This window comes from Crocodylus siamensis, chromosome 2 (genome assembly GCF_052110815.1).
Source record: "Crocodylus siamensis isolate JL-2025a chromosome 2, ASM5211081v1, whole genome shotgun sequence".
Classification (NCBI taxonomy): domain Eukaryota; kingdom Metazoa; phylum Chordata; order Crocodylia; family Crocodylidae; genus Crocodylus; species Crocodylus siamensis.
The window spans coordinates 233,124,601-233,142,964 of NC_143396.1; the positions used below are offsets into that span (position 1 = coordinate 233,124,601).

An 18,364-nucleotide genomic window follows, 5' to 3' on the forward strand; every position below is an offset into this window, starting at 1 on the left:
TGGTCTCAGAAAATATGAACCCAGGCTCAAACCTGGATTAGTTGTTATATTTGACATAATCATCTTGTGATTTTGATTAACGTAATTCTCAGGATTGGCAATACTTGATGTTTGCACAGCCAATTTTCAGCTTCTGTCTAGCTCCTATTTCCTGTGAGCTTTTTGACATCTCTGGGAAAGGAGCCCTGCTGCTTAATATTGTAAGGGATTGGCTAGTAAAAGTGTGTGCAAGAGAGTACAGTGAGTTGGAAGAATAAGATGACGGATATTCTTGATGCTAGTAGTCTACAACTTTTCAGAGCCACAGGTCAGAACAACCCAGCTTAGGTCTTGAGGCAGGCCAGCGTTCTGCTGCAGCTGTGCCCACCACTGCCATGGTGGGAGCAGAGATTCTTCCAGGCCATGCTTATCCCTACCCCCATGCTGAATGGTAATAGCATCTTACCAACCAGACCTGGAAGAGATCCTTGCCACTCAGCCTTGGCAGGTGCACAGGGTAAGCCTCTGTCACCAACGTGCCACCAAATTCAGTGAACCTCAGGGCTGTATGTTGGTGATCCCTACTCTGTGCTACCTGTCTGTAAATCAGGTTGAAGCATCTGGAAGCTGGATTCTGAGTCACTGCTGCTGTCTAATTTTCTTGTTTGTCAGAATATATTTAGATAATGCGGCTCAGCTCTATGTCAGTAATTTAAAACATTACAGGGAGATTTAAGAGTCACTGTGGTGAATTAGTGGATGGTGGATGGACCCTGGCCTGATATAAAGCAGTTTTGTTATGTGAAACTGAAGTTGTATTTCACTGTCCTGAACAGCCATGTATAGCAGCCACCTGGCAACCAAATCAAAATATTCTGTGCTATCACACAACATTACCTTTGGAAATGTAGACAATGTATTTCTTCCTATAGAAAATCAGTATGGGAAAAACTTATTTTGGAAAAGGCAACCTAGATATGTAGGGGTACTTGGGAGGGAGAAAGTTATCCTCAAAAGATAAAAATTAATTGGCATCTTTGTTTTGACAACTACTTTCTTTTGCCTTTTAATTAAATCCTATAAATCTCCTTCTCCTCCTCATTATAAGCCAAACACATTATAAGCCATCCTCACATTTCATTTCCAAATGACTCAAATTGTTCCATATCGTGAGCAGCAAGAAGTATTGTGGTATAGAAGTTAATTTCCTTATGTTTCTCTGGCATTGTGAAGGTCCAACAGACTCCTCTGCCCCATTTTCTTTTTCCTTGTGATTTTTAGCACCAAATAGCGTGCACTTTTTGTTGTCCATTCAGGAAATGTGCCAGCCAAGGACTTTGACATATTAAGGCATTTAAGAACTTCCCATCTTCCTAAATTTGAGAAAATCAGGATAACATCTAAACCTGTGGATCCTTTTAAATACGTTTGCTTTTATAAAGTTATTCAGTTTTGCTTGCTTCTCTTTTTTTTAAACTGGCAGCATCTCAGATGAGCCATGTCAAAGTGAGTTTGAATGCAGAGGGGAAAAAACATGCACACAAGCCCTGCATTGAGTGGTGTCCATCTTTTCTTTAAAAGGAAGGAAGAAATGGGGTTTTTAAAGTGGTGAACTTCTTCAGATCTTACTTTTCTGTGGCAAGATTACTTTTTTTTAGATCCTTTAGAATGAAAATGACTTTTTCTCCTTAAATATAAAAATAGTTTCAGGTACTGTTAAACTGTTGCTTAGGAGGAGCACACTTGCTGTTTGGTAGCCCACAAAACACTGCACTGGTGCACAGTAAATTGAAACTGCAAAGGGGATTTGGGGAGGTTAAATGTAGCCACTCAAATTGAGTTTAACCGAGGAATCAAAGTTTAGTACCATATACTCATTAAGGAATGTCTTATGACTATTTCATAGGAAGTGGTAAGGACATTAGATTTTACAGCTCATTCAAAATATGGGAACACCATAGTAATCTATCACTATGTTGATGGATTACAGTACCTACCTGTGGAATTAAATGGAATAATGCTACCTACTGAATCTTCAGCATGATTTCTGTATCACCTCTCTTCCATCAACATAGTGGCAATATACTGCTTTAGTTTGAGATTTGATACGATCATACCACATGGTGGTGCCTCAGGGTGGGGATCTGTGCTAACCCTTCTCTTCAGATGCCTTTCTCTTTAGAATACAGTTGAATCCCTGATGACTTCAGACAATTATTACTTTGGTAGCCAAGAATCAGCCTTCTCACCTTTGTTTAACCCAGTTCACTGCGACTGCTATCTTAGACATAGACCTTGGCACATGCTTTGTCTACTGGTTTGATAACTTCACATAGGGAACACTACAGCTACCTCTAGAGAACACTGGACGTCTCAGCTAGTGCAGAATGTCATGACAATTTAACATGCCCAACTGTAGGGAGTGCATAACAGCAGTTCTCCAGGGGCTTCCCTTTTGCATAGATATTAAGCTTTTAAAGTTTTATTGTTGTTTGGGTTCTAGTTACAGAGACTGCTTATCTTCCTGTTCACTACTCCAACAATTGCAGTCAGGATCTGGAATGAAAAGTTTAAAGGAATTGGGGTAGGATATTGGAGATTGTTTCCCTTACTGTTTGAGCAAACCCTGAATTTAAAATGGTTCTTTCTGAAATTGTTAGGGCTAACTTTATTTCCCATCCTTAGTTAAGAGCTTCCATCTAAGTTTGAAAGAGGACAAGTTAGGTCAAACTTAAAACCTAAAGTTAGACTTGTAAACCTATCTAAATAATCCTCCTGGTTTTGGTGGGTGCTGATAAGTACTTAGCAGTTTCCAAAATCAGGTCACTTATTCAGACACTTGAACATAATTTAACGAGCTTAATTTAAGACAGGCTTTGGAAAAAAATTTTGTCTGAGCTTTATTTTGCTTTGTATAACCTGACCATTTTAATAGCTAAGAATTGCATATTGTTATATAAATATTGTATCTTTATATTGCTCATCTGCTACTTGGCTTTTTCTGGAGAATGTTGAATATTCCCTTTACCTCAGAAACCATCTATCACAAAAGGCTGACATGGATGAAGAAATCCAACTTCCTGTCAAATGTAAGTGCAGCCTTCAGATGTCTAAGGAAATGGGTGTTTGAAGATATCAACATCAGATTTGAAACCCAGCTCATGGTTTAACAAGCAGTCATGATCCCTACCTTACTGTATAGAGCTGAGACGTGGACAATGTACAGGAGACCCCCTCAAGTTGCTGGAGAAATACCATCAACGCTGCCTGCAGAAGATCCTTCAAATCTAGTGGGAAGACGAATACACCAACATTGGTGTCCTCTCAGCAAATGCCATGAGCATTGAGGCAATAATCATTCAACATCAACTTCACTGGGATGGCCGCGTCATCCAGATACCTGACTCCAGACTCCAAAGCAAGTTTTATTCTCCCAGGTCAGTTGAGGCATAAGCTTAGGAGGACAGAGAAAACGCTTCAAGGATGTCCTCAAGGCCCACTTGAAAAAATGCAACTTTTATATCAGCTCATGGGAGACTATCACCCAGGGGCATCCCAAATGCAAAGATCTCAGTACTTTGAAACCTCACAACAACAGGAGATGGAGAAACAGAAGCAGCAGAAACGGCCATGTCATGAACCAATCCAAAAATCTAGAACCACCCATGCTGCATGGAAACACGTGCCTGAGTTGCACTAGAACCTGTCGATCCTGGATTGGCCTTGTCAGCCACCTTTGGACCCACAGATAAGGCAATCATAGAGGACAATCACCCTTGACTGCACAGGGTTGCCAGTGATAATGACTTGGCTTTTTGTACACATAAATTTGTTTTGATTATCTAACTTTCAAACATTTCCACATGTCAGCATGACTAATCTGCTTCATATTTACTGGTCACACACCTGATCAAAATACTGGAGCTTGCCAAGAATGCTATTGTGTTTGAAATTCTTTGGCTTACATCAAAAACATCAAGTTGCATCTGCCACCCAGATGAATCTGTTGTTTCCTATTGAAAATGTCTACCATGTAGTCTATAATTTCCTAGGTGCTCTTCTTTGGCAGTTCTGTTCAATATACATCTTTTTTAGGCGTTAAAAATTAAATGCTGTAAAAGAACTTTTGCAGAAGAGAAGTTGGAAGTGAACTCCTGTTGCTTTAGTTTTGTGCTGGCTTCCTTTGAGTTTCTCTCTCTGCCTTTTTCCACTTGTTATAATGATTAGTGAAAATGCTGTAAGGGATTTAAAATGGTGTTCTGCACAGTTCTAGAGGTTACCTTGTGGCGTATACCCCTTGCCACTGGAAACAGTTTGACCCAAGATACTTACTAGATTATTGTCATCCCTGTCTTGTTAAAGCTTTATGTAAAACTGTCACCCTGCATCTTGTTCTGAGTACATGTTGTGTAACTTAATGATGGATTACAACGTGTGTATTTTCTGAAAGGTACAGCACAGCCAATGCAGAGTCCGATTACGATCGGGAGTCGGAGAGAGAAAGTGAAGAAGGGGAAGATGAAGTGAGCTGTGAAACAGTGAGGACTGCACGGAAGGATTCCCTAGATCTAGTCAATGAGGATGAAACAACTTTAATCGTGGATTCTACAGTGGAGGAGGAACTTGAGCAGCTCCTGCAGCAGGCTGACCAGTTGCATAATGGGAATGAACAAGAGAAGAGAGAAGGATTCCAGCTGCTGCTTAACAGTAAACTGGTGGTAAAGTTCAATTTTATTCCCCAGCAGAATTGTATGTGTTCAACAAAATAACGAGGGCAAAACAAATTGATTTTATTTATGAGTCGCTATATAAGACCCAGTTCACACTACAACTATAGTGGGGAATCAATGGCCCTGGTCATAAGGTTGTTTAGAAGTATAACAGAGCTGGTCTTTAATGCCCCCAACAATCAAATAAATGGCTTGACTCTTGACTTTTATTTACATGTATCTTCTCACATTCTGTCTGTCATAAAGATTTGTGTTGGAACTGGTTCCCCTGACTTGGCATAAGTCTACTTTGCAACAGCAAGGTGCTATTATTATAGTATGGATAACAATAGCAGCAGAGATGTGGAGCCTACACTGAAGACCTTTCTGCCACACCTCCATTAGGGACCCTAGGTTTTTGTTCAGGTACCTCGCCCACACTAAAGTCTGTGCCATTGTGTCTTTATTCCTGCTGTTGAAGCTGCTTGGGTATGTTTAGCTCTGCTCCTAGCAACAGGGAGGGCTTTTAGCTTTGGGGACGGGCTTACAGCCCTCCTGTCTCAATGCAGGGCTACAGACATTGTAGTGCTAGATCTGCGGCTCCCCTCACCAGTGATGCAGAGAGCCTTTAGCTTTGCATGGGCCTAAGAACCCAGCTTCTTACTCTGCTTAGAGCTGGAGTGACTACTTCTGCTGTGATTGCTTTCAGCTGCATGGTAGTATTTAGCTAAGCATGGAATAGCTAACAAAGGAAATTATATCACTTGTTCTTTCTGTAGGCACCAGTGTGGAAAGGGAAAAAATGTTTGTCTGCTGTGACCTTAACACTGAAACTGAAAGAGCATAGATAGTTCAGAAGGAAGTAATAGCATGCTACTTTAATCCAGAGGTATCAAACAAAGTCTGCAGATGAGATTTGGCCTGTGGAATCACTCCATCTGGCCCTCTGGGCTACCAATGAACCACCAGAAGATGGGGGTGTACTCAGTTCTGAGCATGGCCTGCCATGAAATCCCAGGCCCTGTGGCCCTGCTCACCTGCCTGCCACTGAAGGCTGTGTAGCACAGCATTCACTTGTCCTGCAACTGCCTGACTGTGGCTGCTACTGTGGTGACTGCCACCACACTAGGCTATGGATGCTGCCCTATGCTCCAGGCCAGATCTGACCCACAAGTAGCCCCAGGGACCAGTTCTGACTCAGGGTCTCAGCTGGGTTTGAGGCGCCCCCGCCCCGCTTTTAATCAGTAGTATTTCTTAGAAAGGAGTCTCAAAAAAAAAATAGTGACAGACCCTGCCAGGAATGCATTTAATATGCTTGCAACTTCCTTTTTGAAAGTGCCTCACGCTTTCTTTAAATGTATTGGGATGTATTATCCAACATAACCCAACTTAAAGGGAAATTATCAAGTGGGTTGGATTTCAATTTAAACATTTAGCATTTTTACTAGGGCTGTGCAAAGCTTTGGATACCGATTCGATTTAGAGGAGATTTGGCCCAATTTGGTGGCCGAATCTCCAAATCTGAATTGAATCAGGACCAATAAAAAGGTCTGAATCAATTCAAAGCTCTCCAAATCGATTTTTGAGAGCTTCAGTGACACGGGAAGTCCCCACCTGCTGCAGCAGGGAGCTGGAGCCGGACTCAAAGCTGGTAAATAGGGGGCGGGGAAGGGGGAGCTGGAGGAATGGGGTGGGGACCATGGGGGGGACCCCTGCCAGGCCCCGTTCTCTGCCAGTTCCTTCAGCCCCCACAATGGCTGCCCTGCCTAGTCCCCGGCCCTTTAAAAAAAAGCCCCCACTCACTGGGTGCTGCCTGGCAGGGGGGTGATCACTGCTGCCTCCATTACCCCACGCTGTGGGGGGGACCTCTACCACGAGCCCCTCGACCCCTCCCAGCTCCCCCATGGCTGTCCTGCCCGCCCCAGCTCTGGCCCTTTAAGAAAAAGAACCCCCCAAAAACCCCTGAACTCACCAGAGTGGCCTCGGGGCTTCAGGGGGCTCATGGAAGAGCCCTCACATGGTGTGGGGCAGTGGGCATTGCCCTCTGCTGGGCAGAAACCCGTGAGTGCGAGGTGGGGTGTTTCTTATAGGGCCAGAGTTAGGGTGGGGGGTGCTTGGGGAGCAGGTGGGCATCAGGGGGCTCATTCAGAGCCCCCCACACAGCGTGGGGCAATGGGGATTGCCCCCCACCCCACCTAGCATTATCTGGTGAGTGCAGGCTTTTTTTTTTTTCAAAGTGCAGGCAGGTGGGGCAGCCATTGCTGGGGCAGGGAGATCGGGTGGGGGATGGGCCTGTGTGATTCAGAGATTTGGCGGAATCAATTCTGGACAGTGGTTTGAATTACTGCCCCCCGAATTGGCAGAATCCAAATCTGAAGCGAATACTAGCTGCTTTGCACAGGCCTCATTTTTATAGAGCCAAGCTTGAGGAGGAAGAGAAGGAGAATGGTGGGTTTATTTGTTTGTTTTAGCAAGAAGTGAATTGACTTGTGTTTCTTGATGGACCGTTTCCCCTCCTGCCTTGGCCATCCAGCCACAATAACTGCATGGGTGTTCTGAGAGCCAGAATATGAAAATGTCCAATCTTATGCTGACTGAAATGCAACACATGAACCACTAAATAATTAAACTGAATTGTGAAATGGTCTAGAATTGTGACTTATTTCTTGTCTCTGAAGATAAATGAAAACAAGTGGATGTCTGGTCTCGGTGCTCCCATCTTTGTTAAAATTCCTGTCATGTGGCATGAGCACTTACAACATGACACAATAAATTAGTCCTATTTTGAGCTCCATTTTATTTGGAATTTAATTATGAATTTTGTGCTTTTGCTTTCTTCAGCCTCCACTTCAGTTTTTGTCAGTCTGGGTCAATTTGAAGTTGTAAAAGGTGTTCACTCTGTGTACCTTGGTGTGTAAAAGATCTGTTATGCATAATAACAGCTCTTACCACATAATACTTAATATCCTTTCTGTTTGTCCTCCCGTTGAAAATTGGTGGAAAAAAATCTTTGAAGTAAATCATCTCCAATATTTATGTTCTGCCTGCAGTATAAGGACCATAACAGTTTCCTTTGGCGCCTAATCCGAGCTTACAGTGATCTGTATGATATCACAGAGGATGCAGATGAGAAAAAATCATATGCTTCTGATGGTAAGGAGTAGTATATATGTATGGCATCATGTTTACTGGAGCTGATTTTTTGTGCTTTAGGCTTATAAACTGTGCACTTTAAACATTTGAACAATGAGTGTAAGGTCAAAAGTTCTCCCAAGCTTAGCAAGTAGCATGGGTAAGGGATGCCTTTTTCTTTAACCAGCCATGCCCAGACATCAAATTGGACTGCCTTTCATTCTCCAGCCCGAATAACCGAGTGTACCCAGGGAAAGCCCATTGCATCACTCTAGATTGGGGCTCAGATTCACACCTCTGGCTCCATATCTCGATACCTCCTTACCTGCTCTGCCACCAGACCCTTTGAAACTATATGGGGGAGGAGTTTATTAACTTTAAACCTTTTTTCTTTAGGAATGGATTAACAATCTCTGTAGTGATATGTTGGGTTTAGTTTCCAGAAAAGTATTATGGTTACATCCCCGTTACTACTTAGAGATATACAGGTTTGCTTTTAGTATGTGGTGAAGCAAAGCTTACAGTAAAACCATGTATCTGCATTCAGTGTCATCTTTACCATCAAAATAAATGTTTCTGATGTAATTTGCTTAAAAAGGCTTACTTAGTGTACTATCACTTTAAGATACATAAACATTTAAAACTCATTTGCTTTTTATCTATATTTCCTCAGTGAAGTTTGATCAGTTTTGTTTTCTGATTCTAATTCACCAGGCCAAATGTTGTTTGTTTGGTGTTTTCAACACTGTAGATGGCTGTAAACAAAAACAGGACATTTAAATTAAGATTTCTATAACTGTTAGATTTAAGAAATAATTTACAATTTAATTTAGTCTCATTTACCCAAGTGTTTCCTTTCAGAAAACTAAAGTAGTTATTTAATTTTCAGATTTTGAATTCATGTACCTCATACATAAAAGGGCTTGCAGCTAGAACATCTTAAGACCCTAAGCACTTGGAACAGGTGGAGAAGATGAGGATTATTTCTTAAACCTTCCTTGAAATGGTCTTTAGAATGAAACTTTCACAGAACCCATTTAATTTACAATCCAAGAAAAACTTTAACAGTCTTCTGCATTCAAAACAGTTGTCAAGCATGCTGTGAAGCCATGCTAGTGATCCAAGATGTCAGCTATGGGTCTTAATTATATATAGAGGTTATTTATGTATGGTCTTGGATGCCCAGAGCATGAAACCATTTGCAAAATACTCTCAAAGCCAAGTAACTGATAAATGTATAGTTACTTTACACCTTCCTGTCATTGTAGAGACTAGTACTTTGAGAGATGGGAAACACTAATTTATCAAGAGTGCAAGTAACTAAATTTCTTACATCACTCTACAGGGAAAGAAGAGGCAGAGGCAGCCATACAGAAAGGAGATCAAAGTTCCGAGTGTCACCAGTGGTATGTAACTTTTTGTTTTCTGTTGTAAAGGAGAAAAGAGGAGGCTGTTGAAACTCCTCAGGAGTTGGGGCGTATAACAATCCTCACAGCAAATGTTCTAAATATATACTGAGTCATTGCTTTTTCTAGCAGACTCTTGGTTTCTTTTTCTTGTTAATTGGTATGAATAAATAGTGCACTGACCAGTGGTGCTGGTAGCAGTTATTGAGAGAGATTTTTTTCATTTGGATCATGCAAGCTAATTCAAAGTTTGGCTCTAAGAAGAGGTGGCCTGAGGGAGCTCTTGAGCAGAAGATGGCAGGTAATTATTTTTCTTTCTGGACTGGGGAATACGTATCAGGTAGTTGCAAATGTTCACATAATAGTTTAATGATACTGATGGGCCTTTCAGAAATGGCTTTCTAGCAACAAGAATTTGGAATTGGGAATGTAGTATGTTTAGGATATTTTAGGTAGTCTGAATTCAGGGACTAGAATTGCTGCTTTTAGAATAAGTTATTTTGAGTTAATCTTTGCATATCTTAGTCATAACTCTAGGATGTGGGTCTGGAGAGGACCCTATGAGGTCATCTAGTCCAGCCCCCTGCTCAAGGCAGCATCATCCCGTGTGCGTGCGTGCGTGTGCCCACGCATGCATGCACACGAGCCTGGAGAGAGATCACCAAAGAAAATCACCAAAGAAAATCCTCCGTATCAAATAGGAAGATTGCCACACAAACACCAGCTCCGTTGCTGAAGCCAATGTTACCAGTATTGAGTTGGTGATCCTCAAGCACCAATTTTGCTGGAGTGAACATTGTGTGTGGATGCCTGACTCTCAACTCCCAAAACAAGTGCTCTACTTTCAGCTTAGTAATGGCCTGAGATCTCACGATGGCCAAGGGAAATGCTACAAGGACACACTGAAGGAATAACTCAAGAAAATGCATGCTGACATCAACAGTGGAAGGATCTACCTGCCAGCCAACCCCAATGGCACCACAACCTCAGGCAAGTGGCAGCTTATTTCAAGGTAAAGTGTCTTGCCCTTGAAGCAGAGAAGAGACAAGCAAGGAAAAGGAGAGAAACCCCAGCTGGCAGCCTGCTCTCACCTGCGGAAAGACCTGCAACTTCTGGAGATGTGTTTGTGGCTCAAGGATTGGACTCTTGAGTCGCCTCAAAACCCATCAGTGAGCCATGGTAGAGATCATTCTTGAATTGAGGGTTTGCTGATGATGACGCACACATACACACATATATGTATGTGAGGAATAAATGTGAAATGGAGAAAAGTTGGTGCTTGTACACAAGAAGGCTTTCTCTGGAATTCAGTCAAACTATTTTTGTTTCCTATAACAAGACATAAATAAGTGCTCAGCTGCTATGGTATTTGTGGCCATATGATCCCAACTAAGTGCAAAATCCTTGGTGTTGAAGTCAGCTCATCTCTATTTTTTGGTATTGAGAGACCTGGGAAAGTTACTTGTCTATCCTAGGGCTGTGTGCTGGAAATGGAAGGTGATGAGAGGGTTGGGAATCTCATTTCATGCAACTGACTTGCAGATAGCTGCACGTCCTGCGTTCAAAAACTTGATCTGGTGAGGCCTTTTATTTTCTTTCCGTGCTGTTTCCTTTGGCCCCTCTCTAGCCCCTTACAAAGGAACTACTTGTATCCTTGAAAGGCAAACTCCTAGCCAGCTGCACAGGCTGTGGGGATAGCAACTTAAAAGTTAGATGATTATTAATGACCTGACACCTTTTTTTTTTTTGTTCCTCTTATTTTACTGGGGTTAGTAGCTGTTGTTGTTGTTGTTGTTGTTTCTCTTGATTTCTTCTATAGATGTTCCAGAGGCTTATAGTGCCAAGTAAAATGAAGACGGTTTTAAGAAAGGTTCATCAAACTGCATGTAGGGCTTCAGGAGAAAGCATCAGTATTTTTGAAGTGGAGAAGCGTTAGACAAGTCAGTTTCTTGTCTTCAGAACAAGCTGCCCCTTGCATCAACAGACGTGTATGACTATGTAGTCCATTATCTGGATTTAAAATATATAACACACATTCAGAGAATCCATCGTTAAAAATCAGACTGCTTCCAGTTAATTTTTTATGATGGGTTCTTCTTGACTGTATCCAAAGGAGGCCTAATATAGTTTCCTGCTGTAAGCAATGAGCAGAGCTCTGCTACCATTATGATTGATTTAAATTGATGGCAGTGATTCATTTTGCATAAATATTATCTAAACTTGTATTATGTCAAATACAATATGTCAATACAATATTAAATTTCTTGCCTTCATAAAACAGGATAAGATATATTTGACATTGAACATGCAAACTTATCTACACATTGTATTGCATGCTGTTTCTCAAATAATACCATACAACTTGTTGTATGGCCATAAATATATGCATCTAATGATAACTTGAGATCACAAGAAGAAGTGATTTCTCTTGCAATCTAGCTGGTTGACAGTTTGTGTACTTTACCTGGTCCTGAGTCACCTTCACATTTTCTGTGGCATTAGTTTTAGTTTTTCTTACTTTATAGAGGTTTTTCTCAGTTGTATGAAAGACCCACACAAATGAGAAGTTGTTTATGTACAAGAAGATCAATAAAACATACTGTCCAGGCAGATAAGCAAAATAAACAAATTAGAGAAGGTACAGTGACTTAACTTCATGTTGATTTTGAGTTTTATCACAGCAATTTCTGGATGTCTGCAGGTAAATACTTGGCTTTGTCAGGGATCTTACCCAATGTAAAAGCATATAAGATTATTGCACGCTGGAGAACTACACAGTTTACTTTACTACACAACACATTGTCCGTTCCAGTTGATTGCCCATTGCTTACATCTGGGCTGTTCAGATGACCCAGCCTCACCCTCAGGTCCTCAGCCACTCCCATGCTGCATGGGAACTCTGGTCCAGCAGATTCCCCTGTGCCACTGTTGCACCATCCCCTGAGGTGGGGCCAAGATGTAGAAACTGGAGGATGGAAGGAAGGAGCCTGTCCTCAGCTGCTGCTGTTGCAATTGGAGCCATAGGGGGATGGGCAGCCAGGGCACCGCACATACAGTGCTGCAGGCAGGTGTCCATGGGGTGTGTGGCACCATGTCACTTACAAGTTGGACATCCCCAATTTAAGCAAATTGGCAATCAGTCGGGGCCGACTGTGTTATGTAGTAAAGTGAACTGTGCATGTCTTCAGTGTGCCACCGTGGAAAGCGTTTCACTTTCAGTTTTGCAGAAAAATAAAGCCTTGTCTGTCCTGGGTACCATATGTGCTACTGTTGCTGCTGCAAGGACAGCATAAGATCAGAAGCTAGTCTGTGGCAAGCACTGGTTTGTCTGAGATATTGCAGGCTCCCAGTTGGACAGATCTGGCTTATTTTGTAGCAAGCTCTGCTAGGTGCATGAAATGCTTACAGGCATAACATTTTTCAACCCAAATGTCTGCTTTGTAACCTGAGTGTACTGGGGGTAACGGCATCAGTAATGGTAACCATATCTGTCTACTTTGTAACTAGTGGTACTCCACTTAATTGTGCCAGAAAGTGTAAGGAGTCAGAGGTCTACAAGTAGAAACCTTGAAAACAAGGGGCTCTAGTCTCCTTGTCTTCTAGACTTCTACTAGCAGCCCCCCAAATAACTGTTAGAAGCCTGAAAATGAAGGGAGCTAGTCTTGTTCAAGGCTGCTAATACAACCACACAATATCTCTGGGTGCTGAGCTAGTTCTGTTTGTTACTTTTCCACAAGTGTATAATTTGCTTTGGTGCATGGTCTTCATTTATTTATTTGGTAGTCTTGAAGCTATGCACTTAAGTTGAACACATTGTATGTAACTTTGTTCTTTTTGTGTAAATGTTGTGATTATTTAAATTTTATAATAAAGGAATTAAGTATTTTGTTTTGTTTTTTTCCCCTCTTCCCCCTCTATCCCTCAGTAGCTTCAGTGTCTGAATAGGCTCTTTTAGAAACTTTTGTAGAACTGAAAGGACAGTGTGTTCGGCCATGCTTAATGTTGACTTAAGTAGTTAAACTTCAGATTGCTTCTACTGTGTTATACATGCTGGTTGCAGGGAGAAGGAAAAACATCTGTCTGTTCTAGTGAACTGCTTGTTAAACTATAGTTGGCACGTGAGAGTGACTGAGCTTCTCAGTGCCAGCAAGTAAAATTTTGAAAATGGAATACAATACTAAAAGTGTTAATCTTCAATGTAAAGAGCTCTGGATTATGGTATACAAAAGGTGTTAACGTTCAATGTCAAGAGCTCTGGGTTGTTAAATCTCATTAAGGAAAAATTAGATTCTTCTCCTTTCTGAAGTCAGTATTTGCATTCTGAAGATCTGCTTAGATTACAGACCTTGTGGGAAATACATTTTTGTGGCCTAAAAGTTGAGTTTAAGGCCTAGAGAAAACTCCCACATCAGATTAGTTAGTAACTAGTTGCTTCTGTTGCAAATGTTTCCCATGTTGATGCAAGGGAAGAATAATGGGGTAGTCCATGAGACTTGATCTCTCTAGTGGAGTCAGGTGTTTGGCTCTCTCTGCATGTTTAATTTCTGGAATGTTGTTGAACCACCAACTTGCCAATTAAAGTTTTAAACAGCTTTGACTCTTGAGCTTTGGACATTTTACAGAGCAAGACTGCTTCTGAGCTGTACAATGATTGATTGGCTTTGTGATTCAGAGGCTTATTGTGTGCAAAAACAACTGATCCAACAATTTTTGATCAGAGAATTTTGGAGCTGGAGTGAAATCTGATTATGCAATGATACTATGTGAGACTCGTCCACCGTTATGGTTACATGCTGTCCAAAGAGGCTGGTAGAGCTAGGTACACCTTTCCTGCATGCTTTCTAATAGACCATTGATAAGAACTTTCTGTAAAGATAAACTGTTTGTCATTGTTCTGTATTAGTGTGTTGCTTAATCACATCTCCAGTGTAGTATGCACTAGAAGGATGTATTTTCTAATCTGTGCCCACCTCTTCCATGAGTGTCATCAGTGGAAGGGTATTCAGGCTTGAATTGTCTCTATAGACTTGTCTTTTTGCTGAAGAGGGGCAAGGCTGTTCATGTACACCCAGATCGTGCTATTACTTCTTGAGAACAGCTGCAGAAAGCCAAGAAGGCAGCCATGGAAAGGAAATAGCACAGCATGTGGGAGGCTCGGGATTTATTGGAAATGAATAACTAACTATCTTTATCACTCAAAGAAATAGCTGTTCTTTATCATGAATATAACAGGAAATTGTTCCCTTCTCAGCACTGTCTGGGTCATGACAGTTGCAAGCTTTTTCTGGTTCCAGCGTCTGTTCATACTAATTGTCCCCTTAAGAAACAGCTTACCCATTACCAAGTGTAACTCAGCAGGGTTTGAATTATGCAGGAGCTCAGAGAGGCTGAACCCCCCACCCCATAAGAGATAAGAGCCCCCTCGGCCTACCCTGCACCTCAGGCAGCAGCAGCTTCTTCCAGCTTCTAGCTACTGCCACCGCAGACACCCCCCCCCAAGAGTCAGAATGTAATTCAAACCCTGTAACTCAGTACATGAAAATCAAAAAATTGGGTGTCATGTGACATAATAACACAAGACATTATTAAGCATTTTTCCAGTTTCTTCACAGTTTGATGCCCATGTATTATCTTGGATGTAGTGATTTTTCACTATGCTCCTTTACCTCTGTTTGTTTGCTTCACTGTGCATTCCTGTCTGAGATGCATATTCTCTAGCCTTTACTTTCTTTATTGACCCTTGGGTGTGGATGATAAGTCAGCAAGGTAAAAATATTGTTCTAGTGCAGTGTAGTGTTGCTAGCAGTGTACTGTGGTAGTGTTTGTCTGTAGTCATGTATATTCTATATATGATCTAGAAACAGGTGTGAGTGAGATTACTGCTTTTTCTATATTTATCTCTGGTACTTACGGTAGAGTTACTTTATGTTCCATACTGATTAAAAAAAAAAATTATCCCATGAGGGCCAGTTGAAAAATGCTGAACAGGAAAGTGATCTTAATCACAGTTTTGGACGATGCCTTTGTGGTTGGATGGTTTGGAAGGCTTTGACAACCTGAGTATGATAGCACCTGGATCATTTTGTATCCATTTAATGTGCAGTTAGTTCTTGAATGATCCACTTCATCCCTTTAAAGTAATACCTGTAGCACTTCAGTATTTCTATGCAACTCCTTGCTGTGGCTGCAATATCTCCCTATCTCCTCACTTCCACCCTGTTAGTTCACAAACCCTCACCTTCCCGGGGTGGGGGGTGTGTTGCTGCTGCTAAGGAACTGAATCCTGTGAAGAATCCAGGTTCTGTTGTTTTCTCAAGAATGTTTTGGGACAAGATTGTATTTGCTCTGGCTTGGGCTGGTACCAAACATGAAGAGGAGCCCTTCCATGGATCCCTGGGCTCCTTTTCACATGAGATTAGTACAAAGCTGCTATTTTATAACTGTTTGCTCATGGATCCTAGTAGATCGTAAGAAAAGCTGTTTCACATGGTAGAAATAAGTGGTTTTGATCACAGTGCTGAATAGACTAAAGGAGGGGTCAGCAACCTTTTAGAAGCAGTAGGATGAAATACTGCAGTTCTGTCCTAGGTGAGCTGGTGGTTCCAATGTAGCTGCGACAGCCATGATTGGTAACACCCCTGCTGCCAAATCACTTGACTTGTGCCCCTCCCCATCTTTCCCCACTCTGCCAGCCTTCATGGACTGGATAAAATCGCTCAGTGGGCTGGATTTGGCCTGCAGGCTGTTAGTCCTGACCCACGAACTAGAGAGCCCTTGTGTAGCAGAAATAACATAATCTTTCAATTCCTGATTGCAGTCACCTTGCATTCCTTTAGGAATGTATGAGATGTGGGAGCTGTTTTGGCTATTTGATGCTTCTCTTGAATGACCAAAATAGTGTGTCATTAATTCCATTGGCATGATACTAGGGAAGGATTTGACACATTCTTATTCTTTGTGTGGCCTTGGCCTTATTTACATGAACCATGCCTTTGCATCAAAAGTAACCCGTGCCATAGTTAAAAAGAGCTTTGAAAGCAATATGTATATTTTGCAAGTAGGGCTGGAAGGGACCTCATAAGGTCATCTAGTCCAGTCCCCTTTTCAGGACAGGATCACTCCTGACCAAACCAGCTCAATCAAATGTTTTTCTAACCTGCTCTTAATTTCCAGGGATGAAGATTCCACAACTTCTCTAGGTAGTCTGCTTCAGTGCTTGAACACCCTCTTCCTCATCTCCAACCTAAATTTCCTCTGCTGCAGTTTGAGGCATTGCCCCTAGCCCTGGCCCTTACAGTCACAGAGAAAAGTCTATCTCCATCCTCTTTATAATCTCCCTTCAGGAATTTGAAGACTATTATCAAATCCCCCACATCCCTTCTCTTCTACCCTCCCCACCCCCAAAGTCTTCTCTTCTGCAGACTAAATAATCCTAGTTTTTTCAGCCTGTCCTTATAAGACATATTTCCCAGGCTTCTAATCATTTTTGTTGCTCTCTGCTGGTAATGGTGGTAATCTTTTTTTTTTTTTTTTTTTTTTTTTTAATAGTGTCTCTTGCAGATGTTAAACCACATGATTACTGCTTCATTAACTAATTCGGAAATCTTGGAAAAGAGGAGAGAACAAATACGTAATTAAAAAAACAGGAGTGTTGCATATTGCACAAGCATGAATGTTAAGCTACTCTGGGCACGAATATGAAAAATTGCTGAGAATGCCATGAAACTGAAACAATTGAGTCCTTGTTTTAATTCCCTGTCCATGTCAATGTGTCTGTTTGTTGTGCAATTTCAACCACAGAACACCAGCTTCAAGGATTAGGAAGTGAGAGAACTGTGTGTTTGCCTTGGCATCAACTCCTGTTGTTAAAAGAAATATTGGAAGTACAACTAGAGCAATAAGGGATTTTATGGATTCGTCTGGGGCAGATTTTGCAGGTGTTGCATTTTTGGCCCTTTATTCAATCTGAATATTTCTTCTTCTGAAAACTAAATGGTATTTGCTGACTTCTGAGCGTTCTTGTTGTAAAGTAAGTCATAAGACCATGCTCATCTTTGAGCAAAGCGGTAAATTGTTTATTAACTGTTTATTAACAGTAAATTGTTTATTAACTTTGACTGCATTTGTCATGCCTGCTTGCTGCAGGCAGATGTTTTCCTTGCCAGGTAATGAGAGCATTCTGGGTACAATTTTGAGCTAAAGATTAGGCCAGAAGCCAGTTTGGTTGGTAGTGTCTTGCTCTTCACAAAGTATTGCATAAAACTGATTGATTTTCAGCTAAGCCTAGTTCTGTGTGCTGAATACTCCATCTTCACATGAAGGTGAATCAGGGAAGCAGCATGTAAAATCAGGGGTCAAAGAATCATAGCTGGTAGGAGTAGGCACAGAAATAGTCTTGGAAAATGTTTCAGTATTAGGAGTGATGCGTCATGGTAGTGGGATACTCAGCCTGAGCCTTTCCTCCTACTTGGCAATCTCTTGATCCAGAATTGTGCACAAGTGACACCCACCCTTTCCCTTTCGGATACATTAGCAGATATGAAATGTCCTCAACCCCTATTTCATGTGAGCTTAAGGAGTAGGAAAATCCATAGAGGGGCCCAACTCCCAGCAAAGGACACTGAAGTCAAGTAGGAACAGAAACAAAAGGAGCCTTGACAGAAGCCAGTGGAGGCTGATGTCAGAATGTTCTCTGCAGTTCTGAACAAGTGTTCTTAGCTCTGTTTGCTTTTTGTTCTACTCTTCTTTCTCACAATCTCTACACCTTGGTCTCTCTCCTCCTGGCGCGTGCATCTCTCTCCTTCCTCCTCTCAGAACCGCCTACATATTTCAGCAAGGGGCGTGAAATGTCTGTTCAGTGAGAAGCTTGTAGATAACACAGACTCTGGGGCTTGCCATTGCAAGGTAGGTACTTTTGGTGCTTTTTGGGCATGGAAAACTTGATTCTGGTTTGCCTTACTAGGAGTGGTAACTGATATGAGAAGCTACAGTAAGATTGGAGGTCCAGAACTGCAGAGATTATATGCAACGTAGAGATTATATAAAAATGGTACAATTTCTAATTTGAATATTCAAATATTAACCTCATTTGCGTATTTTAAAATGAAAACTGTAAAAGCATGCAAGCTACTAAAATTA

The 18,364-nt window shown here is 41.6% G+C and overlaps 1 protein-coding gene across 1 annotated transcript in view; it reads left to right on the top strand.

The window, feature by feature from the left end:
• The window catches only part of RMDN3 (regulator of microtubule dynamics 3), a 79,403-nt gene that overhangs the window by 21,314 nt on the left and 39,725 nt on the right, over positions 1-18,364 (top strand). The window contains exons 5-7 of the mRNA XM_090033423.1: positions 4,430-4,697; positions 7,739-7,841; positions 9,166-9,226. Of these exons, the coding sequence (XP_089889549.1) occupies positions 4,430-4,697; positions 7,739-7,841; positions 9,166-9,226 (432 nt within the window). The remainder of the gene's footprint in view (positions 1-4,429; positions 4,698-7,738; positions 7,842-9,165; positions 9,227-18,364) is intronic.